Genomic DNA, 25,949 nt, shown 5'->3' with positions numbered 1-25,949 from the left:
TTATGTCTTTGGTCATTTCATCTGTTTAATAAACAGTATCTGTCATGGTACAAACTCTGAAACTACACAGAGTGCGAATAATTTGGGATAATTTGATTTTGTTCCATATTTGAAAATCACAATTCAAGACATGGTAAAACTTCATTTACTGCTGAGGAATCAGTTAGTAACATGGCAAGGTGTTTTTTTTAATTAACAGTATATAGCACTGTTGTGTAGATTAGCTAAAATGTCTTTTTAAAGTTTTGAATTATTTCCTATTCTGAATAAATTTTTTTCTGTGTTTATTATAAATGGTATCATCAATTGTTAATGTTCCTAGATCACTATTGACAGGTTTATGTTCAGGAAGGCTTCCCCTGGCACCTTCACTGTATATATTTAGGCACCAGGCAAAAAACAAACATTCTTATTTTCCCAGGTTTTTGGCTAATTAAACAATCTATGGCCTTTTAAAATGTGCGGGGAGGTGGTACTCTTTTTGTCTGTTACTATTTGTTTGTTAAGTATTTTTGTGTTTTTATATTGTAAATAGCCCACCTTTATGACCTATTTGAGGTCCTGTACCACTTATTTACTATTAAAAAGCTGTAAGAAAGCATTGCTAGTATAAAGTGAATCCCTGTCTTTTCGAGTAAGATGGTAGCTTTGGTTTGTTAAAATGTTACACCACATTAACCAATCTTGAACCTGAAGTCAAAATAGAATTTTTTTTTATGTTGATATATGGCTATACGTAGGTTAAGTTGTGTAAATGAAGTCCCACTTGTGAACATCTTACATGCACAGGAGAATTAGACTACATGTAGGGTTTTTTTAACTGCACAAATGGTAGCTTTAGGGAGAGTGAACTTGTAATTAATGCTGGGTCATTGGGGCGAAAATAGAATACTCACCCAAGGATCAGATGAGTTCAGTGCCATTTTGAATCTATTCATGCAGCCATTCTGTAATGACTGCACTCCAATTATTTCTGTGCTTGCCGACCAAAGGAAGAGTGCAATAGCTGTAAGCATGCTGACTTCATCCAGAATAGGCCTTGAGGCCTCTGAAAAAAATCCAGTGGAAACAGGCTGAGAGCTTATACCAAAACGGTTTTGAAATAGGCAAAATGAAACTGCTCAGTTACAAAGTAAGAAAATACTGGAAAATAAACATAATATTTCTGATTTAAATAATAATAATGTTTTATTGCACAACCCTTTCAGTCTAGCTTTTTTTTTGTGTGGTAAAAACCACCACCACCCTATGATATAACATGGAAGTGGTTTGCACTTGATATGTTTCTGGAAAGTAGGTTTAAGATTTACTGATCCCCATGAGATTTTAAAAACTACATTCCACAGACATAGGCAACATACAGAATGACTCACAATAACGTAATTGTTAAAAATATTGATATATTTAATAATCCAGTATACCTCTGTTTGTTCTGATTTTTTATTGTTATTAAAAATATGCAACACACTTTTATTTTGTCAAATTAGTCCCCTTTTGTTAATAAAAGAGCTGAATTGCTCATGCATCCTAATACTCTTGCCATATATGAAGAAGTTCAAACTCAACAAACATGGGGTTTTTATGGCATTAAAGGAGGATGCTGGACTCTACAAAGAAGCACTAATACACCAAAGATGATTTGGACACCCCCATATGCATCCTTAATTCCTTTCTCTTTTAATTTTATAGATCTAACAGAAATAGCAATATGATTATTGAAATAAGTACACCAGTTTTGGTTCCTATGAGAACAGTCCCTTTTGCTTATTTTTTTAGTAGCTGTGTTTGTATGCAAATTACCTGGCTGAGGGTATTCCAAAATTGAGGCCAAGGTACTGCGGATAAGATTTGTCCACTGTTTGTGTATTTCTTCATTCATTGTCATTGGAAGAGTTACAATACTTTTCAATCCTTGAAGTGCTGCGGAGACTGGCGGGGGGACATGGTTTCCTGTTGTTTTCACTGCAGTATCTTTTAACACTTGAGTTATTAGAAACAGGACTGTGGGCAAAATTGTCATGCATCCTGAAAGATAAAAAACATATTTTCTTGCACACGAGTGTAAGAACAAAATGCTACACCATAGGCATGATCCATAGTTCTATATTCTATGTAGTGTTTCACATGAGCAAGTATTATCTGCTGGGCAGTACCCACTGTTACACACGAAGCATATCGGAGTCATATAACAGAAAAGCCACTGTAGGCACACAGCTACCCATGCACTCCAGAACCACTGGATTTTGTTTGGGTGTCCATCCCACACCACGTGTTAAAATACAACATTACACGTGATGCTTCAAATCTGTCCTGGCACTTTGACTCCCATTGTGGAATTAAAGGGAAAGAGGTTCATATCAAACTATAGAAGTAAACATGATTACTATGTTCTACCTCTATTGCTGGAGGCAGCATGCTTCTGAATACCAGTTGATGGGAATCGCAAGACTGCTTCTGCATTCAGCACCTGCTTGCAGGCTTCCTGTGGGCATCTATTTGCCCACTAGGTGAACGTCTGGTATGACCCAAAATGACTTTTCTTATGCACTCTTTTGCTCTTTCACTTTCCTAGTGAAACTAAAGTACAGTGGTACCTCAGGTTAAGTACTTAATTCGTTCTGGAGGTCCATTCTTAACCTGAAACTGTTCTTAACCTGAACCACCACTTTAGCTAATGGGGCCTCCTGCTGCTGCCGCGCCGCTGGAGAACGATTCCTGTTGTTATCCTGAAGCAAAGTTCTTAACCCAAGGTACTATTTCTGGGTTAGCGGAGTCTGTAACCTGAAACGTATGTAACCCGAGGTACCACTGTATCATATATGTGTCATTTTGGAAGTAACTACGTCCTAATAGGGGATGTGGGTGGTGCTGTGGTCTAAACCACAGAGCCTAGGGCTTGCTGATCAGAAGGTCGGAGGTTCGAATCCCCGCTACGGGGTGAGTTCCCGTTGTTCGGTCCCAGCTCCTGTCCACCTAGCAGTTCAAAAGAACATCAAAGTGCAAGTAGATAAATAGGTACCGCTCCGGCGGGAAGGTAAACGGTGTTTTCGTGCACTGCTCTGCTTCATGAGAAGCGGCTTAGTCATGCTGGTCACATGACCAGGAAACTGTCTGCGGACAAACGCTGGCTCCCTCAGCCAGTAAAGCAAGATGAGCGCCGCAACCCCAGAGTTGTTCGCGACTGGACTTAACTGTCAGGGGTACCTTTACCTTTACATCCTAATAGCAGCCATTCCTGATTGGGCATGGATATGTTAAAAATATGACTCAAAGCTGCATATCATTTTTTCATTTACCAAATAAGTTCTGGGTTCAGTTTATTGAAATGAATGCGTACAGATTTCAAGAATGCTCTACTGAAGCAAATCTCTGAAGTTTAAAGGTACTCCATAAACTGATGTGCAGTTTGGGGAAAACAAGTGCTAAAGGAATGGGAATTCTGTCCCTTCAAAGAACCACGGGGAGGGGGGATTATGGTGTGAATCACCCTGAGATCTTCAGATGACGGGTGGTATACAAATTTAATAGATAATAGATGTTTTGGACTACAACTCCCATCAGCCTCAGTCAATACAGTGCTGGTTGGGAAAGGCTGCATTAGAGCCTGTTCTGCTTATCTGTGCCACCATCATAAACATTTCTCCGAACACTTTCCACATTTTTAAAACAGGTTTCAACCTGTCATGCTTTCATTTCACTATCCAGGATACATTTTCTGCAAAACCTCTTAAAGAAAGATCTTTAAGAAAGATCTAGTGCATTACCAGCTGGGGAACAGAGAGTGGGCAGGTCAGACAGAATTCCAATTGTGGCAGCTACAAGACGAGCACTTTCTTCTGGAAGCTGTTGGGTTCTGCTGGAGATATGACTCGGAGAATCTGACATTTTTGTGCTCAGATGTGGCATGTGTCGTACTAGGATAAACATTAGGAGCTCCATGGCAGCAAATACAAGAGATTTTCCTGGCACAAGACCCCCACTTTCTCCTCCTTCGCCCAACATGGTACTAGTGTCTTTTTCTTTTACATCTTCTTCATCTACAAAATAAGAACATAAAAGGCAGTATGTATTAAAAATGTGACTATCATACGGAATACACAAATGCCAATGTAGAAAAGGATTCAAAATAATGCATAATAAATACTGAAAGTATAAATATAGCTACATAGTATTACAACAATAAAACTGTTTAAAATGTATATATTAATATTTAGTAACTAGACAGCTTCTGTTTACTGTTAGAAACTGTGGTAGAGACAGAATCAAAGGTGAGAGCCAGTGTGGTGTAGTGGTTAAGAGCGGTAGTCTCATAATCTGGGGAAACGGGTTCGCGTCTCTGCTCCTCCACATGCAGCTGCTGGGTGACCTTGGGCCAGTCACACTTCTTTGAAGTCTCTCTGCCCCACTCACCTCACAGAGTGTTTGTTGTGGGGGAGGAAGGGAAAGGAGAATGTTAGCCGCTTTGAGACTCCTTAAAGGGAGTGAAAGGCGGGATATCTAATCCAAACTCTTCTTCTTCTTCTGACACAAGTGCTTATGCTATCAGCTAAACAAGTGAAATAGTGTTTAAAGCTGTTTCCTTTTACAAATGTAAGGAAATATAGAAATGTTTTGATTCTCTTGTGTTATTCAAATGCATCAAAGTATACTAAATGATTCAACTTAGTTTAGGTTTGTTAAGTGTGCAAAATGAATATAAATAGGATGAAGAAAGATACAGTTTGAAATATCCCATCTTCACAAACGAAACTTTGTTCTAATATACTTCATTATTTCTGAAACCCAAAATTAAGGTAACATATCTCACTCATAGTGTTTCTTTTTTCTTGTAGATGATCCTGAGCAGCTCTTACAATCTGCTGCACAACACCAGTAACTAGCAGTTGGACTGAAGGAGGATTGCAGGTCAAGAGGAGTCGATGCAGCACACTCAAAAGTTCAACACCAAGGAGCTAGCAAGAAAAAAAGTTTTTTTCTCAAAGTTGCATATGATCATAAGCTTTCATAATAAAGCTATCCTACTTTGCTGTAATCCCTTATGTCTCATTTAATCTACATCTGAAAGACTTACAGTGGTACCTCGGGTTAAGTATTTAATTCGTTCCGGAGGTCCGTTCTTAACCTGAAACTGTTCTTAACCTGAAGCACCACTTTAGCTAATGGGGCCTCCTGCTGCCACTGCGCCGCTGGAGCACGATTTCTGTTCTCATCCTGAAGCAAAGTTCTTAACCCGAGGTAATATTTCTGGGTTCGCAGAGTCTGTAACCTGAAGCGTATGTAACCCGAGGTACCACTGTATTCTGTGCATTCACCACTTTAAATAAAGCACTTACCAAATGCATCATTCAGCCAAAGTCAAGCATTTTTAATTCCGATATGCTTAACTCTCTCAGCTAACTTGATTAGTTTTTGCCCAAACGTTTATTAGGTTCACACCATTGCATCTGTTTCAGTGTGTCCGAGCTGGCATTTATTGAATAAAAGGTTGAAAGTACAAATTTGGTTCTGTTTTTTCCTCATAATTAATATTTAAATTGAGAAAAATCAGGACAAAACATATTAGTCAATGTTAATCAATTTGTCAATTTCACAAACTTTTCCATTCCATGACCAATACATGAAACCTTCATTTAATTTATTGTTCCAGCAATCTGCTTTACCTCCTGCATAATCAGATGGCTATCCTAGTTTGCAGTTATAGACTTCAATAATAATACCTGATCCTCAGCAATGTGGGTTCTAGCACAAGCGGAATCCAATAAAGTGTGCAGAGCTTGTAAACAGGATGTAACATGTTCAACAGGCTCTTCTGGTCGTGGAGAGCAGAGAAACTGTATACTAACACCTGAAAAGCAAATTATTTTCAATTTTAGACAAAACAGAACAACAGTGACTAGTAAAGAGTTTACTGTATTTAAAAAACTATTATTGCATATTGCTGTGCATACATAAAACACTAGTTTTAATTGTTTTTACATGAGATGACTGTGCACAATACTACTGCAGCCATCAGAAAGTCAAGAGTCTTAGGCTGAAACACAAACACTTAGGCATCCTGAGTTCTGAAAGCTACAATGCTTCGGTTTCTGGTGCTGTCACAAAGCTAGAGTCCATTAAAATGGGAAATATTGCTACCTGATGATATAAAGTAGTAGTACCACTACAGAATTCTGAAACAACACAACATATTACCCAAAATCAAATGCATTCGATCTTTGTTTATCTCTTGCAAAGGTTTGGTGGAAGGTGGTGTTCCTGGTGCTGGGTTTAACATAATGGATGTGGCACGTTTCTGTGGATTCGGTATTGCTGCCGACACATCTTCTGTTGATTCAGAAGCATTAAATCCTGTACTATTCAACCACAGTGCAATTGCATGTAGAATCGGAGTCCATGAATTCCGGTAATGCAGTCTAGCTGTATCAATTGTCTCTGGAGTGTAAAATGCTCCACCTGTCAGGCAAAATATTACACTAGATTTCAGCATGGCAATGGAGGCAAAAAGGAACTGAGTAAAAAGTGCATTATCATTTTAAATATTTTGCTAATATCAACTATATATTAGAATTTCTGCTAACATGCCTCTGCAAACTAGGCCCAAACTCACATGCTTATAGAATTCTTCACATGGTGGCTCACTATCATTGAAGTCTATCATTCTGACCGTCCCACTGCCAGAAACATGGCACCCTGGGCTAGTTCACATATTACACATCCATCAATTGTTCATTTATTGTTCATTACTCCATTTCAGAGATTATTGCAGGAACCAAATTTACTGAAGAACACTATGTTTGAGGTTATGTAGGGCGATATGAAAAATCTGTTTGATTTCATTCAGACATTCGAGGTTACTATTTGCTTCTGCAAACATGAAAAAACAAACTCGAGACAGCTTCCTAACCATGGTCAGGGAAACCTTCCAACTCTGGCTCAAGTGCTACAGAGCTAAGGAAATTAGGCTTATGCTTTGTGCCATGGGAATGTGCTGTTGTGTCTTTTCCTATAAATGATAGCAGAACAAGGGTAGGGACATTGTTCAGCCTTCCCAAACTTTGTCTTTTAAAGTTTCTACCCGCATGTCAAAACTATTATAATAACTGTATTCTAAACTAAATTAGCAGCTTACCATCTGGAGGAAGTTGACTTGCAAATTCTGCTGGTAAAGTCAAAAGAGCATAATCTTTAAGTGCAGCTAACCAGAGGCGGCTGAGAGTGGGCAGCTCTGGTTGCACAAGTGTTATTAAACTGTCCGGTGGCAGTTCATCTACTGTGCTATAATCATCGTCGTCGTCATCACCTCCATTCTTCACTGCTTTCTTCGGTTTAGTTTCTGCTTCTTTTTTAATTTTCATAGCTACAACATACACCTTTAGATAAAGATCCATGCAAAGTATTACAAGCATATACAGACAACACAAATAAAGCTTCCCTGTGTGCCATTAAGTGTCATTAATGTAACCCATCCTTAAAATATATGTTCCCTTAAATTCTAGGCACTTTGCACTAATAAAACCCACACCTCTTAATATGGTCACCCAAATTGTATGTCAGAAAGATTAATTCTGCAGCACACTTTCAACCCCATTCTCAAACCCATAAGGTTTAACAAACCTTTTTTAAAAGTATATATCCTCAAGGTGTTGAAAAGTCATGATCAAGAGAACTTTTGTATGTTTCAAAGTCCCTGGACTGAGTTCACCTAACGAGTCCTGACTGGAAGCCCTGTGCAAGGACTTCTGCTTGCACACTAGGGCTTTTGCCCCTCTCCTCCCCACTGTATGCTTCCCATGGCTTGGGATGTTTGTGTTGGAAGAACCCCTAGAACTGGCAAGCTGAAATGATTGTGCTAGTGGAACATTTGCCTTAGTGCAATATTGAATTCCTCCAACTGAATATATCCTGTTATAAACAATAAAAAGAGAACTTGGCTGATGATGCCAGCAACTCTAGGGAATACCACAAAATAACATGTTAATAAAGTCTCTTATGCAAATATAAAAACCAGCAGAAATACTTCATATAATTAAAGTATTGTTTCAGCATTTTTTACCAGAAAAACTGATTTCATAAGCCTCCTTCCATTCATCCTGGCAAGTAGTTCACTGTTTTGTTGCCATTGTTTTGCTTAGAGGCAAGGAAGGCTGAGATAAGGGATTTATCTAAGATCATACAACAAGTCTACACCTGAGCTAGAATGTTTCCAGTTCTGAATTCAACACTTCACATACTGGATCATGCTAGCTCACATATTATTTTATTTTTATATGCAATGAAATTGTATGTAATAAATGGATCGCTTTATGTCTTCATATGTTAACTTCTATGTAGACATTTCAAGTAGCAGCTAGAAACCTTTAAAAATAACCTCAAGATACATTGTCTTGCATTCAAAGTCTGAAGAATATTATTGGAATGTTTACAAACAGCAGCAACCCAACCTGTATTATATACTCTGTTAAGTTACTACAAGTCTTCCATGCAGTGTAATAAACAATATATCAGATCAACTGATTTTTTCATGTATTGCATTCCACTCTACAGAAAAGCAAGAATAGGCAACTGCTTTTATATTATTATTCTTAAACATTTACCTCAGCCCAAGCTTTGAGTACTGCCAGTTTTTCCATAGTAGTAGCGCTCTCCCTGTAAAGCTGGCTGGAAGACCCCTTGCCTGTTTGCACTTTGTCCAGTGAAGAGACAAGGAGGTTGTGAACACGGCGAAGATCATTAAGGTCGCTTACTACTCCACTTCCAATCCAGGTGCTACACACCTAAAAATCAATATAAACAGCCAAGCTTGCCTTTTAAGAAAGCATTCCTCCACACAGAGAACCAGTCAGTCTTGGTCTAGGCTCAAAACTCCACCCAAATATGAAGACCAGAGCGGGAGTTAGAGCTAATTTCCATTTCTCAACCTAGCCCACCTCACCAAAATGTCCAAATGATAAAATGGGAAATTCCAATACAATTGAGTTATACAAATCTGCATTGATCAGAGAAGTTTTAAGAAAAAATTAAGAACTTTCAACACAGGAATATTTTCTGACAAATTGTTTTAAGAAACACTTTCATGGTTCTTTTTAATTACAAACATTAATGTGACTGCATTACATAATACTATCTGCAATTCACTACTAGCTAGGTACTATGGGGAACAAGAGCCCAAGTTTATCACATGTAATTAAGGCAAGGGGGGGGGGGAATGGCCAAAAACATAGGAACAAAGAGAACAATAAACTGGGGGGAAAGGAACTTTTTTGGTAGTTTTTAAAATGCTTTTTGAAAGTGTGAAGAAACAAAATGGTGAACAGGAGAGAAACTGTGCAACCAAAAATGATGGGTGGACCGAGAAGGAACGTGATACTGTAGATTCAAAAAAAAACAAACATGAAATAAACCAGATAACGAGGCAAACCAGAAAGATCAGACAAAATATAAAACAGAAGTGAAAAGCAAGAAGACAACCAGAAAGACAAGCCTGAAGACAAATAACAAGGGAGCATAAACACTTGTGATTGTATTTGATGAAAGAAAGGCACAAACATGGGAGCAGCCAACTTCCAAAGCATCCCTTCCTTCCTTGATCAGATGGTGCATCCTAAGCACAGTTTACCTGGTAGCTAAAGGGAAATCCAGTGGTGTTTAAGGATCTTCTGCCCTTTATATGACTGAACACAATAAAATAACTTTGAAGTCAGACCATGAATTTGCTATATAACTGGATTCCTCAGTCTCCTAATAAATCAAGGAACTGTATGCCTCCCCCATAGAATCCTGTCCCTGGTGGGCATCCCTGAGCAGATCTTACCAGAAAACGCACATAGGGCAAAGAAAGGTCAACAGTGCAGAGCGTTCATAACCCTTATCTGGCTAGAGATCAAAGGAAGATGACTTATACCACGTCAGATCACTGCACATCAAATCCCAGTATTATCTATTCTGATTGGCAGGTGGTTCTTCAGGTTCTCAGGCACAAGTCTTTCACATCACCTCCACAGACCCAGTGCAAGACATTGCACTATCTGAGACTGGCCCAGGCACCCTCTCCTCCTCTTCCACTGCCCCCTTTCACCTGCTTTTCTGTTCCTGCTCCACGCTCCATTCCTATCCTCCTCCACATCTTCTGCTCTTGCACTCCTTGCCACTTCTTGCGCAACTAGCTGCAAGCTGGCTCTACTCTGAAGAACTGCAAAACCTAACTATTACCTGCAAAACCTTTAAAAAATGCCAGTCCTAAGAGCCAGCGCAGGCCTATCTTCATTCACAAGGAGATAAGATGCTTTCTTAACATGATGCGCCCTCCCAGTTTTGGCTAGTATTCATTTCTCCCTCCATCTGACAACCATGATTTTCTTTGTACCTGGCAAGCTTTTGCTGTAATATCAGAAGGGGTGTCCTGTGAAAAAGCTGGCCTTAAAGCAGCTCCAACCTGTGCGAGAAAGGAAAATTGATGAAACCATGCCCTACACCCACTCTTGTAACAGGAATTTATACACTTTGCATTAATTAACCTTTGCAGCTAATTAACCTTTGTAACTGTCATAATTATACGACAGACACTATTAATCATTTTTTTCAGTGGAAAAAGACATCTAATTTTAGAAGCAAATGCGTCTCCAAAGAAGTCACATGTTTCGTTTTGCAACTGCTATGGCAAATAATGCTGACTGTAGTAATATTATAAATCATGGAGAAAGGGAGTCAATTGCTCATCACCATTCAGGCTGACCTAGCCATGGCTACTGACTCAACTTTTATGACTTTCCAAATGTGAATTGGTAGGTTAAGATGATTAAAAGGGGGAGCTGTAAATCTTCACATATAATGAGCCTAGACCTGTATGAGAGCTTCATGCATGCCTACAGAGCACCTGTGACAAACAGGATCTCTTCATGCCCATCAAAAGCAAGCCAATTCTCAGCTGGGATACATCTCGTTTCACAACTGATTTTTTGCAATGGCATAAACACATAGATAAGCTTACATTAGCTTGATACTGCTCTAGAATCACATGGCCTGGAAACTCTGGTTCAGGAACTGCTGCAAATTTCTTGATAATGTCTTCAAGTGCTTGGAGACCAGCCATTCGCAACTGGTTGCTGTGGTCAGTTGCAGCCATAAATGCCATGCGAATAAGATCAGAGAGGTGAAGAACTAGAAGGTCATCTGAAAATAGACACAAGAAAAAGCAGACTGTTTCAGAAGTCATCCGTGGTTCAAACTTACACACATCTTTCACCCCAAAGAACTACATTATACTATAGACATATGATATAGTCTAAGCAAAGCAAAACAGAAAAAATGAGCAAAAGTATCACCTTAAGAGCCAATATCTCTCATGAATTCTGAACTATTCTCCTTAAAATAGGATTTGAAATGATAATAATGTTGCGTCTACGGAAAATCTAAACTGCAGTTAGCAAATTCACAGTGCCTATTGTTTACAACAGAGCATGTGATCACTTCTAAGGTTCGCCCATTGGATATTTTAGATTAAAGGAGCAATTCATTCACACAAGAAACAAAAGCTTAATTCAGACCATAAACAAATCTACTGAAAGAATGCCAGGAGGAGAAAAGATGAAACATATAACAATCTATAAAGTCATCACCTTTGTTGCATTTCACACAGACACACACACACACACACACACACACACACACATACACACAATTTATTCAATGTTAAACTTAATTCGCATAGGATTTTTGCAGATAATTCTATTACCATTTTATTTAATCTAAAAGAAATCATCAGTACAAGGAGTCAGTGGAATGACCTATTTCAATATGCAGGCTTTAAAAGCAACAATCAAAATTTCCAACATTATTTTCATCTAAATTGTAAAATGTGCCTAACTTTGTAGTAAGTATCACAGAATTTTTTAGAATTCTTTTACATTCCATATTATCAATAGTAGCCTATCTGATGTTTCTGAAATGCCCACAAGCAGGATCTGAAGTCAACTGCTTTGCTTGCAACCCGCTGCTATACCTCCTTCCTTTTGCCACCCAGGAAAAGATATTCGGAGGCAAACCACCTCTGAATCTGGACATATAAGTCAGCAATCATTAAGAACACCTCTTGATAAGACTTCATGGTAAATACTAACATGCCAGAACAAAATATTTCAGATCCAATTCAATCATATATATCTCAGTTCACTAAACCAAAATCTACATGAAGGTTGTGCCTGCATACTTTGTCCTTGTGTCACTCTACCTCACTTCTTGTCATGCTGTGATTGAACACTTCCAGGGCGATTTAGCCATAATTTCCCATTATTTCTGAACCAGGAACAAAAGCTTACTGGACTTAGACCAAACCATGATCTGAAACCAACTTCAAATTGTGGTTTCAGACCCTAGTTTCATCCAAATCTGGTAAGTATAGCTTCCAGGTTCAGATATAACAGGGAATGGTTAATTCACCCTAAATATCTTCAATTACACATTGGGAGGAAGAAATGAAATAAGAGATCAGAGATCAGAAAGGTATATGCACAAGACACATACATAATATACCAATATAACTATGTCCAAACATATTAGGCCAATGGAGGGAGCCACATCATCATGATGTACCAACTGAAGCTCCCAGATATTTACAAGAGTAGCCACAGCCTATGCCCAGAACAGCAGCTTAGCTTTCAGGTTACAAACTGGTTTTCCCTTTTACTCCTTTGTTTTCCTACCACTATTTATTTAAATGATTTCCATTTCTTTAAATAAGAATAATCTCAAAGTGGTTTACAACCTAGCTTAAAACATCACATAAAGCATAACAAAATGTCAAAATAAAACATTGCACATGAAGATCAAATACAACATTCTCAAACATAAAAAATTACAGACTAAAATTGTATACAAAAATACAACCCCTACAAAACAGCAGCATTAGCAACCACACAAATGCCTGAAATAGAAGCTGCACCTACACTCCCCCACAGCAACATATCTCAAATACATTCTTAGCAACCATCCACATACAAACATACCTTATGCATTCCCACCAACCATACAGAGAATGCACAGCTAATCCCTACCTATTTATTACAAAGTGAACATCTGGTCTACAAGAATATACAACTGTGTTAAGCATAGTTTACAACCAGCTCATTCACCTACCTCCAGCTAGGGTAATGCAGTATTGTATAAGCAGCAATATAACCACTCCCAAATCATTCCATCTCTCACCCAGTTAGGACCAAACTGGTATTAAGTAACTTTGAAACACAAAAGTATTGCAACTCAGTCTCTTACTCTGGGCGGCGAATATATAATTCCTGTTGCCACCCTATGATACATTACTTACATTCTCCTACTGAGCACATTCAACAGTACAAAATAAAACATGGTGATGCCTTCACAGCAACCTCAGAAAGGTTTGCACTTCCTTGGCCCTCCTATCTCAGTCTGTGGGCTGGAATGCAAGACAATTAGCAGCAGCTGTTTCCACTCTCCTCCTCCTCTGGAAATATCAGCAGCATCCTGGCTGACAAGGCAACCAGGAGCAGAGTGAGCACAAAGACAGAATGGACTTTTCCTTGCCCCAGGACCCCTCAACAGCAACAACAGGCAAAAAGTAAAGCAAGTCAATGTCAAGATGAAAAGGCACAATAGTTTTTCACAGACTAATGGTCATTCCAACTGTCTCTTAATTGCCGATCTTAGAAAAGGATGACCACTGGACAAAAAAATGCGTCTGCTCATAAAAATGTCAGAATCAATGGACTGTTAACACTTAACCTCTCTGTGTGAGTGCAAACTTGTCTACATCTGCAGGAAAAAGCCACCTGAAACCTCAATATGGGCAACAAACACACACTGAATCCCTGATCAGAGATGAGGCTCATTAAGAGACCTTGAATTTTCAACTGTCTCCCATATAGGATTTTATTAGAGTAGAATCAGATAAGGGGCTATAGTTACCTATAATTAAGTAGTTATTCTAGAGAAGAAACACACACAGAGAGAGGAAAAAAAGATACCAGTCTCTCTTACTTTTAGGATTTCTGAGTTTGGCAGAACGCGCAAGAGCTAGATCAAAGTGGGCTTTATTTGCATTTTCACAGAGCATGATAATTCGACACAGGCAATCAGCAGCAAATACTCGAGTAGCCCAGCGAGGAGCTACAGAAGGCTTTGTTTTGTCTTCTTCACCCAGTGTAGTAAACATCATATCATCATCCATTTCATCTTTTTTCTCTGAATCTTCATCTTTTTCACCTCCCAAAGGAGCTGTAGTGGTCATATCTGCAAAATAAGAAAGGATCCATTATTTATTTAAAACATTTTTATCCCAGCTTTCAGTAGAGCAACTTGCAGAACATCTCCCAAGAAGAATAAAATGTAATTATATGCAATAATAAACACAAACTAAAGCAGCATTAAAAGGAGACCAGCAATAAAACAACAGAATCAATGTTAAATTATCCACCTAGAAGCTTGAGATAATAAAATTGTCTTCATTTTCACTAAAAAGCTATTTGAAAAAGCATAACCAAACCTTTCTGTATGCCCTTTTTTTTACAGAAAAAATACCAAACCAGTTCAACAGTACTAAAACCCTATAAACAATAGTTAAATTTAGTTAGAGTAGACCCACTGAAAATCAGCTTGACATATCAAGTTAATTCAGTCCGATATCAGAATAGCAAACTTTTATTCTTGCATTGGGGGAAACTGACACTAAGTAACAAATGCAAGAAATGACAGTGGCAAACTTGTTGAACTATTGTTCTTTTTGCAATCAAGCCCAGAAACATCTTGGTATTTTACAGCAAAAATGTATTTCTCTAAAGAGACATAGTAAGAAATGCATGCTTATACCTCAAAAATGATGAAGATGGCGCTTTGAAGTCAATCTAGCAAGACAATATCAGGGCCTTTTAAAACATATGTAAAGTCTCACCACAATTCTTTTGGCCTATGATACAAATATTGGCAGGGCACTATATTTACAATAAAATATTTGGCAAGAATCTAGAATGATGCCATAGTACTGCTTAATACAAGCTAACAAAATTCAGGAGACGTCAACAGCCCAATTCATACTCTGGCTCCAAGCCAGGCTCCAATTTCTATTTGAAATGTTCCTAGAAGAAACTGGGATCAACAGATCAGTGACTCAAGAGTTCTTTCATTTGCATATTAGTAGCTCATAAATAACCTTCTGAAGAGTTTTATCAACACACCCAAGCATCTCCTAAGCTACCTATAAAACACTGTAGCAGTGACTTTCTAATATGCCTCAGGCTCCACTGAAATTATGAGGCCCTCGTGTATTAGTGAAAACACAAATCAGCACCTAAATAAAACTTTAAAGGCTGACCTTTACAGCCTGGGAAAAATGACTTCCAATAATACATAATTCCAGATGGATGAGGCCTCAGTTAGATTACTGTGCATCTAGTCCTTACAGCATGTTCCAGTAGCCTTATCGGAGGTCACTAGAGCATGAATAGAAGGGTTCAATTTTGTTAGGTGGGGGTGTAGCAGTTGGTGCACCAGTCATAGCTGGAAAAAGGAACTCCTCACTACTTATGTGACCTGTGCATCTAACAAGACTGGGTACCCAAAAGCAGCGGTGAACGAAGGCATCGTGACACCTGGGGCAGGGCATTGCTATGTAGGGCGCATGCGCGGTTTGTAGTGATGCCGCACATGTGCTGTACATAGAGGTTTGCCGGGCCCGGCGCCGCCGCTCCAGCGCCGTATGGATGGTGCCGGGATCCTCTGCTCGCAGCTGCAGCCGCGAACGGAGGATCCTCCACATGCGGTTGCGGCGCAGCGATGGCTGCTCGCGCCGCCAAGAGCCCCTGCGGAGTGCCTTCTTGTCACCCCCCCCGACGTGACACCCGGGGGGCTCTGCCCCCCTGCCCCCCGTTGTGACGCCACTGCCCAAAAGGGTACCTAACATGAATTTGACCAAACTGCGGGAGGCAGTGGAAGACAGGAGTGCCTGGCATGCTCTGGTCCATGGGGTCATGAAGAGTCGGACACGACTAAACAACAACAACAACCCAAAAGATGAATATTAGACATTGGACAATTGTTGTTCCAAGATGTTTAACAAGGTTTTCTTCAGTAGAGGCTGGACCATGACTTCCTTTAATGCCATAGGCATCCTTGATGGAAAAGTCTGCTAAATAGAAAGCTTCTAAAGGAATTTAAAGAGTCAATACATGGTCATTTTCAGATACTTACCGCTGGTTGCTGCAAGGACATCCTTACACAACATCAGCCAGTGAGAGAGCTTTTCTACTGCCAAAGATGAAAGCATATGTCCCAAGGTATCATGAATATCAGAGCACAGCTTCCGATCAGTCTCCCGATCTAGCATTCCAAAAAGGACTCCCTCAAGCCCAGTCTCTGTGATATTGATTCCCTGATGTTGGCCATGAATATCCCTCCGGGAGCCTAGTCCTGGAGCAAATGAATTCATATCTGCAAAACAGATGGTAAAGGCATTTTACGTTAACAGGAATTCTTTTCATCAAAATAGCAACTTGAGATTTTTCTAAAAAGTCTATGGCTCCATATGATCCAAATAACTAACACAATGACATCTGCAGCGTTAAAATGCAGTACTTAATATGATAATGCACCAACAATGCAGAAACTAAGGTGTTAGTAGTCTAGAGAAGTACCAGTAAGTAACCTATGTATCGTTGCGCCATGTAATTCTGTTTAAACACACCTGCCCATCCAAAGTTGTTGCATATTCCATCAAATTATTTATATAAAAAAGTGCTCCATATTTGGGCAACTTATTCAAATCCTTTTAAAAGGTTTACATAAATTAACATATGCATGAATTAGTCCAATTAAAAAAAGCATTGATGACCGACAGTAGAAAAAAGGTCTCCCAATCAAAAACTGTATCACTAGATACAGGGGTGCCCCGCAAGACGAACGCCTCGGAAGACGAAAAACTCGCTAGACGAAGGAGTTTTTCGTTTTCTTAGCCGCTTCACAAGACGCATTTCCCTATGGGCTTGCTTCGCAAAACGAAGCTTGCCCCGCAAGCTCCGGGGATAGCGGGAAGCGCAGTGCGTCTTCCCCGCTGTCCCCGGACCCCTTTTGAACCAAGGGGCGGCAATGGGGAGAAGTGATTCTCCCCGCTGCCCCTTCCCTTGCTTTAAAACAGGTCTGGGGACAGAGGGGAAGGCGCGCGCCCCTTCCCCTCTGTCCCCGGAGATTGCAGGGCAGGCAACGGGGAGAAGCAATCTTCTCCCCGCCACCCCTTCCTTTAAACAGGTCCGGGGACAGAGGGGAAGGCGCGCGGTGCTTCACCTCTGTCCCCGGACGGTCTCCATAGGAACGCATTGATTGATTTTCAATGCATTCCTATGGGAAACCATGCTTCGCAAGACGAAAAACTCGCAAGAAGAAAAAACTTGCGGAACAAATTAATTTCGTCTTGCGAGGCACCACTGTACTTAGGACATAAGATAGAGGTAGCTAACTTGTGACCCTTCAGATGAAGTTGCGCTCCAGCTCTCATCAATCCCAGCAAGCATTTCCAATGATGGGAGCTGCAGTAAAGCATTATCTGGAAGGCCAAAGGTTAGCCACCCGAATGTAAGGGGGGAGGGGAAGGGAAGCTTTCTGCAAACTTAGAACAAAGGCACCTCTAGCCTTGTCCTGTCAAGTCTAATTTACAATGGGCCTTGAGCTCAGTTCTTGAAGCTTTTAGGCAGACATCTTTCCCAGCTCTGCTATACAGAATCAAGTCAATTCAAAATGCTGGCAAATCCAATCTGGCCATTGTATGTGGAAAGTGTGCACTTTCATAGTCTACCATTGGAGAAAAACTGTCAAAAGTGAATACTTTAGAATGTAACAAATTTATATCATTTTTATGAAGTCGGACAACATGCAGGTGAAAATATAGCATGGGAAAGACACTTAAAAAATTTACAGCATTAGCTGTTTTCATTTGGTCTTCAGGAAAGTAAACACGCAAAGCAAAACTTACTCATCCCATTATTTTCTTTGTCTCCAGCATTTTTGGCTAAACTCATGGCATATTCACATACTTCTGCGGCTTCTCTCTGAGCAAGCTGCCTCAGACATGCTACCGCAGCCCGACGAAGCAGAAGATGGGAGCTGCATAGGTGAACCTGCAACCACAGTCATAAATCAGCAATCAAACTAGCGGGGTGACTTGAAAGAACCCATAGGTACTGTTGCTTAATTAAAATTAGCTACTCAGTAAACCAATCTTTTTATTAATTGAAAAGGTACATGAATCCATTAAAATAGCAGTTTAGCAGATTGTGGGTTTCCTACAGGCATCTGGTTCATTATTGTGAACACTAGACGTCGGACTAGATGGGCCACTGGCCTGATCCAGCAAGCTCTTCTTACGTTCACATGAAACCAAATACACATTTCAATATGATTGCTGCGAAAAGGGGGCCTGGGGTATGTGTTGGGATACTGCCAGGGAGACAAAGTCCATCATGGGCCCACGTCACCTCCGGACGTCCATTGATCTCCCGTAGACACGCAGTATCAGCAATTAGCGACATGAGCTCCAGAAATAGTTTGCCACATTCCAGAGCTGATGCACGCTCTTATCAGCAGATAATGCACAGCGAAAGATGCACGCAGGAGAGCATTATTTAAGTTTATTCAGCGTTGGTCAGAACAAAGAAAAAACATGACCGCCTGCTTCAGTGTTCAGGCACCGAGAGAGAAACGAAAGCAATAGAAAACATAAACTTCCTGTGAACAGGAAATACGCAGACTCTGTGACTCACAAAGCCTGCTCCCTTTTAAGGTGGAACGGAAATATCCTAACAGTATGTGTGTTGTTTATGCATATTACTTGGGTCATTTGGCGGCGTGGTAGTGGCTGGGATGGGATGGCTTCTGGGTGTGTGACAAAGGTGATTGCCACAGCAAGCAGTGGAGTATAACAGAAGCAACCTTTGTTCAAGAAACTCTGGCTTGTGGTTGCACAAGCCTGAAAGTCTTTATAAGGGCAGAAATTTGTCTATCTGCCTGGACACTAGAACGTGGACAACAGAGATGCTGACAAGGCCTTCAAGAAACAATGCATCTGATGGTTAAGTTCTACCTCCACTATCAGAGGCACCACTTTACATAGCAAGCACACTGGCTTGTCCCCGGAAATGAGGGGGCCGGAGCTGCGGGACATGCTGATATCACTTGTGCATGCCGAAGGGCATGCCAAGGTCAATTGTGCATGCCCTGCGATGTGCTGACGTGTCATGCCTCCTTTAAATTGGGGGGGGGGCCTTGCTGCCTCCCAGTTGGTGCCCCTGTTACATAGGGTCATTGAAAGCTGCCTTGTACTGGGTCAGACCAATAGACCATCTATCTCAGTGATTCTCCAGCGTTTCAGGCAATGGTCTCTCCCAACCCCACAGATGATTGTACCCTGGATGTTCTGCCTGCAAAGCATGCGCTCTACCACTAAGCCACAGCCCATCCCCTAAAATGTCTCTTTATGATGCCATAGCTGTGCCCTTGCACCCATAAAGTGATCCTTTCAGAGACGCACTCTTTATGACCAGAGATTCACCAGAGTTCAAGTGTAGGCACTTGTCTGTTTTGACTAGTGTGTGCATACCCACTCCTCCTCAATAATGCCTTCATGCATTCTTTTGAACACATGAATAGAGTTAATATTTTACCATCATCTGATCTGAATGATGCTATCAGCTGCTAAGAACAGTACTGCTCTATGAAGAAAACCAACAAAGAGCAGCTGAAGTTCACATGATGTGTTATCAACAGCTTCCACTATCGAGTGCAAACTGCTGTTTATAGCAAACTTAAATATGCTTTAGAGACACATTCAAACGTTTATGGTAAATATTTTCTTCCTAATGAAAGAATGTTTTAAACTGTAACCTGCCTTGGATGCCTGGCTGAAAGGCAGTATATGAATGCAATTAATAAATAAAAGAAAGAAGTACATCTATATATCTTTTCATAAGAATCATATAACTTTATTTAATTTGATTCCCTCCCTCTCTTCTACCTCCTCCACTCATCTCCCCTAATACTCATGGGAGAAATGGCAATGTGATCTGTAATTGCTAGGTTGAAAGCTTTATTGTTATTAGTTATTGCTATTTTGTGAGACTACAGCTGATTATAACTGAATGACTTGTCTGTTTCTGTATGTATGTTCTTGAAAATCTGCAATGAAACCTGTATTATTTTTTAAGAGCTTAACTATTTGGTTGGACTATGGCTATTTAAGAAGTAATGGTAGTCAGAGAAAGGGTTAAGGCGTGAAGAAGGCTGTGTGTTCTCCACTTCTGGAGAATACAATTGATCATTTTGACAAAATTTCTCACCCACCCATCCCCAAGTATCCAACTATATAAATGTTATAGTACTGAAACATAATGAGAGGCATAGCTTATACTCACACAAAGGCTGGGAACAAGACTGGAGAGGTTAACATGTCGTGGTGCAAACATGTGAAGTTGCTGGAGGCAGGAAATAGCAGCTGCCTGAACAAGAGAGTCTGAATGATCTTGTGTAATTGCACAACCCACCAGACATGAGGAACGGATGGTGGAAATGGTAGCTCCATTACCTATCAAATTTAAAGTTATCAAATCAACTTCAAAAATATCTACATAATTTTCTATTTCAGTCATGGATGCATTTAATTTCCATGGATGCATTTAATTTTCTATCCTGTCACTTACCTCAAAATGTAATATACACCAAGGCTATAAGCTTTATTTATTTGATTATAGGGCATTGGTCTCACAAGGTAGATGATGATGATGATGATAATAATAATAATAATAAACAATAATAATAATAATAATAAACAATAATAATAATATCAACAACCATATAAAAGACAAGGAAACACCAACATTCCGAAACAGCAGCATGAAAACTGCATCCCAGCCTACATATATTTAGTCACTAATATGAATGTTAAGAAAAGAGCAGCTGAGACTCCAAGAAATAAAAATATAAGAAAAAAGAAAAAGTTGGAAAGGAACCAGAAATCGAAGCCAAGGGAGCCTTATAGCACACCTATCTGCACATTATTGTTGGTGGTCCCTGTTAGACCAGAAGGTAAAAAAGGTAAAGGTAAAGGACCTCTGGATGGTTAAGTCCAGTCAAAGGTGACTATGGGGTTGTGGCACTCATCTTGTTTTTCAGGCTGAGGGAGCCAGCATTTGTCCGCAGACAGCTTTCCAGGTCATGTGGCCAACATGACTAAACCACTTCTGGACACCGCAAGGAGTGCCAGAGTGCATGATAACACCATTTACCTTCCCACTGCAGCGGTAGCTATTTATCTACTTGCACTGGCATGCATTTAAACTGCTAGGTTGGCAGGAGCTGGGACAGAATAACAGGAGCTCACCCCATCATGCAGATTCAAACCACCAACCTTCTGATCAGAAAGACCAAGATGCTCAGTGGTTTAGACCACAGCGCCACCAGCTACATTAGGATTCACACCAGCAATCAGAATGCCGTCAGGCAGAAGATATAAAATGGAGAGAGACTGGAACAGGACTAAAGCCACAATCCTTGCCTGGGAGTAAGTCCCACTGAACTCAATAGGACCGACTTCTGAGTAAACATGACTAGGATTTTGCTTTAAGGCTGCAATCTTAGGTATCTTTGTTTGGAAGTTGGATTTATTTTTAAAAATGTGTAATATAACGTGCACGCAACTTAACAGGAGGATTACGGCCCTCATTTTTATTGTTTTGTACACTAACCTTGCAGCTCCGGGCCAACAGTTGTTATTATGGCACCTAGACATCGACCCAAACATTGGTGTACTTCTGTATGTGATGGAGGCACTGTCAAAAGTAATGTGAGAACCAAAGACAGAGTAGGCTCTACGTATCCACGGTACATTGGTCCACTAGAGTCCACTATTAAAGCGAGCGAATGGAGAGACCACGTCTGGAAGAATAATTAACAGGTTAATCATATCTAAGACTATGGTAGGGTATGGTTGCCACTTTAGCACAGCGGTTCCCAGTCTTCAACACATTATCTCTCTCTCTCTCAGGCTTGGAAAAGTAACTCTGAAGCCCCACTTTCTGACAATTATTGAGGAAACTGAAGCACAGACCCTGCTCATGTCCCACAGAACTAAAAAGGGAGGAAGCAGAGCCATCAGGGCCCACAACATGGTTTAAGTTTTCTGTGAAGTGGACCACCAGCACTAATGTTAATGAAACACTAACAAGTAGTAAAGGTAAAGATAAAGGGACCCCTGGCCATTAGGTCCAGTCGCGGACAACTCTGGGGTTGTGGCGCTCGTCTTGCTTTACTGGCCGAGGGAGCCGGCGTACAGCTTCCGGGTCATGTGGCCAGCATGACTAAGCCACTTCTGGCGAACCAGAGCAGTGCACGGAAACGCTGTTTACCTTCCTGCTGGAGCAGTACCTATTTATCTACTTGCACTTTGACGTGCTTTCGAACTGCTGGTTGGCAGGAGCAGGGACCGTGCAAGGGAAGCTCACTCGTTGCGGGGATTCAAACTGGTGACCTTCTGATTGGCAAGCCCTAGGGCTCTGTGATTTAACCCACAGCACCACCTGCGTCCCTTCAACAAATAGTGGGCATACCCAAATTATGAAGGCATTTTTATTCCCCGAGACTTCAGGAGTTTGATAATGGGGCGTTTCATCCACAGCAACAGTATTTAAACTTATCTATTAACAAGCTGTTAGTATTTTTATTTTATTTTTGCAGGACTGTTTTGAACGTATGAAAGGGAGGGGCACACAATGATCATATATGTTACCTAGAGCTCATTATAGAAACAGTTGAACAGAAAGTAACTATTTCTCTTTATTTATACTTTATTTCTCTATGGCTGGGCTGTGCGTAGTACCTGCTTAGAGTAGTGCTTATAGAGCAACATTTTCAGATTGTTTACCAAAAGGTAGCATGGCTATTTATAACTGAAAAATGGTTGAAGCAACGAAACATGGGTGCTTATGCTCAGAAACCTTTGTTTAAAAAAAGTTTGCAGAATTTTCTGCCTGATTCTTTTGCGATTCATAATATTGTTAAAAATATCTGCATACAGAATGAAGCATTAAAAAGTGTACAATCCTTATTATACTGTGCTGAATATTATATATCTGCTTTACCTGGACTTCAGGGGACGTTCCATCTTGTGCCAGCGCTAACAGAATGCTGACACTGGTTTTCAAGTGCTGCCCAGAACCTATTCCTCCAACGTAGCGGTGGAGACAGCCAAGAGCCAAGGAATGGCCTGTTCTTGCCACGACGTCTCTAGCAGATTTCAGCCTATCAAGATTTTGGTAAAGTTTAATTTTTGTTAAATCTGTAGCTAATACCATTTTTGTTGATGTCAAATAAAGACAAACAATCCAATATAGTAAGTCCACAACTTATGTAAGGGTTACCTTCCAGAGATTGTGCCTAAAGTCAAAATCACATATAGTCAAAACCCACTGGATTCAATGGTAGGTGGGATTGCCAAAGTCATTCTTCCTGGAACCACCCCCTTTTCCTCCCCCCCTTTTTTGCCACATCTATAAAACTGAATGTGTACAAGTTAAATGTGTACTGTATTATTTTTCAAGATCACATAAAGAGAAAACATTTCAAATGACCAAGGTAGGCAAAAGCAACCAGCGCCTTACACTTAAATGCTTACAGCCATGTTACTTCCTTCTTAAGGTATTAAGAACCAAAATTAGAAACTATATGCACTTTTCAAGCTCTGCACATTTTCATCTTTGCATGCATAGCAAAACATACTATATTTGATATAAAACTATATTCCCCTGTCACACAGGGGAATGAGATGTAGCAAACAAAGTTCTCCTTTTGCTTCAAGCAAAAAGTTCAACATACTTGTCAAAGCTGTACTGAGCCATTCTGGCAATGAAAGTTGCTTCTCCCACCACCTGTGCCATTCTGCCAAGAGCTTCTCCTGCGGCACATCTCAGAATAGGGTTAGGGTTGTCAAGGGCCCCCATAACTAGTGTCAAGGCAGACTTGCGAACTTCTTCCGGCCCTAAAGTACTTTTATTCTCAGCTAAGCCCTTTAACAGAAGACAACATATAAAGTTTTACAGATACACACCATATAATACCCATATTCACAACTACTGTTTCTGCAAATGACTTTCCTACATTTCCAGTCAGGGAAAGGTTTAAGCTTTCACACGTTTTGGCAGATGTCACATAACCAGAAGCATAAAGGTGCTCTTCCACTCAAAGTGGGCTTTTTTGACTTAGTAAAAAAGGCACAACACCTTCAAACTGTAGCATAGGTGATGCATCATATTTTGCATGCTATGACACAGCTCCTGATACATCATTGTGCAAAGTCTTCCACTAAGGCTCGCATAACAAGTTTACGGAACAGTGTTAATGGACTCCATCTTTAAGTTATCTCTGCACCTCTGATCCTTTGATATGAGGGCACTAATATTAGCGCAATAATATTGATCAGAAATGAATTTGTATGCATACATTAACATTCTATGCCTCACAATTGCAGCCTTGTTATAATTGCAGTAGGACACAGCAAAAAGACAGCATTATACCTCTTAAAGCAGGTTTACCTTTAATGCACTAAGAACAGCAGTGAAAATATTAAGCTGCACAGCTTGCTGACGAACACCTTTTGCCTGCTTGACACATTCCGCAAAATGATCCAGCATCTGTAGCCTGTAAATACATATAGTATGAGAAAGATATTCCTTGAAGTAATAGAAAAAGAGCTATAAAACCCACAGGCTTCAAAGGTGATGACTGTAAGGTGCCTCTGTGTGGCCAATGACTATGCCACAATGTGATATAATGTACTTCAAATTATGTTACTGTGCTTTCAAGCGAAATTTGCTCTTGGACTATTTGTTCATCTAACAGTGCCATCAAATGAATTCACCAGGCAAGCTGCTGGTAGTGTTGCTGCTGCTACAATACAGAAGCTCCAAAACTAGGCTTGGCAATAACTGTCCCCACTCACATAATGTGACTTTCCTTCCTCTTTTAACATCACCTCAACCATCTGGAGAAGATTTTGGAGGGTGTGGCATTGCAGGGGAGAGGAAAGAAGGGAGGAGGGAAAACATTACATTGCGCAAACACAACAGTAAGTGTTGAATAAACGCTCTATAATGCAGATTATAAATCAAAAAGATAACACAAACTTTTAAAAAGGTGGGGAAATTTCTTAATAGCTAACGTTTAAATAGGATTTAAGCCTTGATACTATTTAATTAAATAGCACCATAATGACATATTCACAAACAGACTTTGCTGGGGGGCCTACACCTAGGTTCAGGGGCCCTAATCTGCCCCATTGGCCCTGGGATCTTACTAATTTTGGTAGCAGCAGCAAAAAGAACAAAAATTAAACTAGACAGTGCTACACTGAGCAAAGTCCAGTGCCCTGATCTGAATACTGGTACAAGAGTCAGCCTTTTCTCAGTCATTTGATTGGTCATTTGATGAGCAGAGGAGGAGGCAATAATGACACTCCTCAGCTAATTTGCATGGTGTATGCATGTGTGTGTGGCTTGCAAGTTCAAGAGGGTTGTCACTGTGGCTCTAAGGCCGACAAAGGTTAGCCACCCTGGTTATAAACAGACCTGTGCTTGTAGGAAACATGAGGGAAAACCACTCCAAAGAGAGCAACGGAGGCATCTATGACTGACACTCCCAAAGGAAGAGGACCAGGAACAGCTTCACCAGCAGGGATGCGCAAATAAATGGAAGATGGATCATGTTCTAGAGCACCACTTCCAGAGGCACTGTTTGGCTGGAGCTATAAAGCATCAGAACACTTGAAATATGATAAACATGTAACATTTATCGCTTTGAATTATACATTTTCTAAAGATTTTTGTTTCTAAATTATTCTTGTTCAAAGGAACCTATATACTTCTGCAGTGTCTCCATTATTTTCAAGTACAAAA

General features: G+C 40.2%; 1 protein-coding gene across 2 annotated transcripts in view; it reads right to left on the bottom strand.

Annotated features, from left to right (window-relative positions):
- Positions 1 to 25,949, bottom strand: part of HEATR5B (HEAT repeat containing 5B) — a 45,083-nt gene that overhangs the window by 2,116 nt on the left and 17,018 nt on the right. For both annotated transcript variants that reach the window (XM_028724203.2, XM_028724204.2), the window contains 19 exons: positions 25,623 to 25,798; positions 24,591 to 24,696; positions 23,875 to 24,065; positions 23,142 to 23,301; positions 21,750 to 21,939; positions 20,421 to 20,590; positions 17,987 to 18,131; positions 16,213 to 16,452; positions 14,008 to 14,259; positions 10,988 to 11,169; positions 10,364 to 10,432; positions 8,595 to 8,774; positions 7,130 to 7,370; positions 6,193 to 6,453; positions 5,718 to 5,845; positions 4,808 to 4,952; positions 3,765 to 4,037; positions 1,801 to 2,025; positions 897 to 1,048 (listed from right to left, as the gene is read on the bottom strand). In XM_028724203.2, the coding sequence (XP_028580036.2) occupies positions 897 to 1,048; positions 1,801 to 2,025; positions 3,765 to 4,037; positions 4,808 to 4,952; positions 5,718 to 5,845; positions 6,193 to 6,453; positions 7,130 to 7,370; positions 8,595 to 8,774; positions 10,364 to 10,432; positions 10,988 to 11,169; positions 14,008 to 14,259; positions 16,213 to 16,452; positions 17,987 to 18,131; positions 20,421 to 20,590; positions 21,750 to 21,939; positions 23,142 to 23,301; positions 23,875 to 24,065; positions 24,591 to 24,696; positions 25,623 to 25,798 (3,486 nt within the window). The remainder of the gene's footprint in view (positions 1 to 896; positions 1,049 to 1,800; positions 2,026 to 3,764; positions 4,038 to 4,807; positions 4,953 to 5,717; positions 5,846 to 6,192; positions 6,454 to 7,129; positions 7,371 to 8,594; positions 8,775 to 10,363; positions 10,433 to 10,987; positions 11,170 to 14,007; positions 14,260 to 16,212; positions 16,453 to 17,986; positions 18,132 to 20,420; positions 20,591 to 21,749; positions 21,940 to 23,141; positions 23,302 to 23,874; positions 24,066 to 24,590; positions 24,697 to 25,622; positions 25,799 to 25,949) is intronic.

Source organism: Podarcis muralis, chromosome 3 (genome assembly GCF_964188315.1).
Source record: "Podarcis muralis chromosome 3, rPodMur119.hap1.1, whole genome shotgun sequence".
Taxonomy (NCBI): Eukaryota; Metazoa; Chordata; class Lepidosauria; order Squamata; family Lacertidae; genus Podarcis; species Podarcis muralis.
This window is presented reverse-complemented; position numbering and strand designations above follow the sequence as displayed.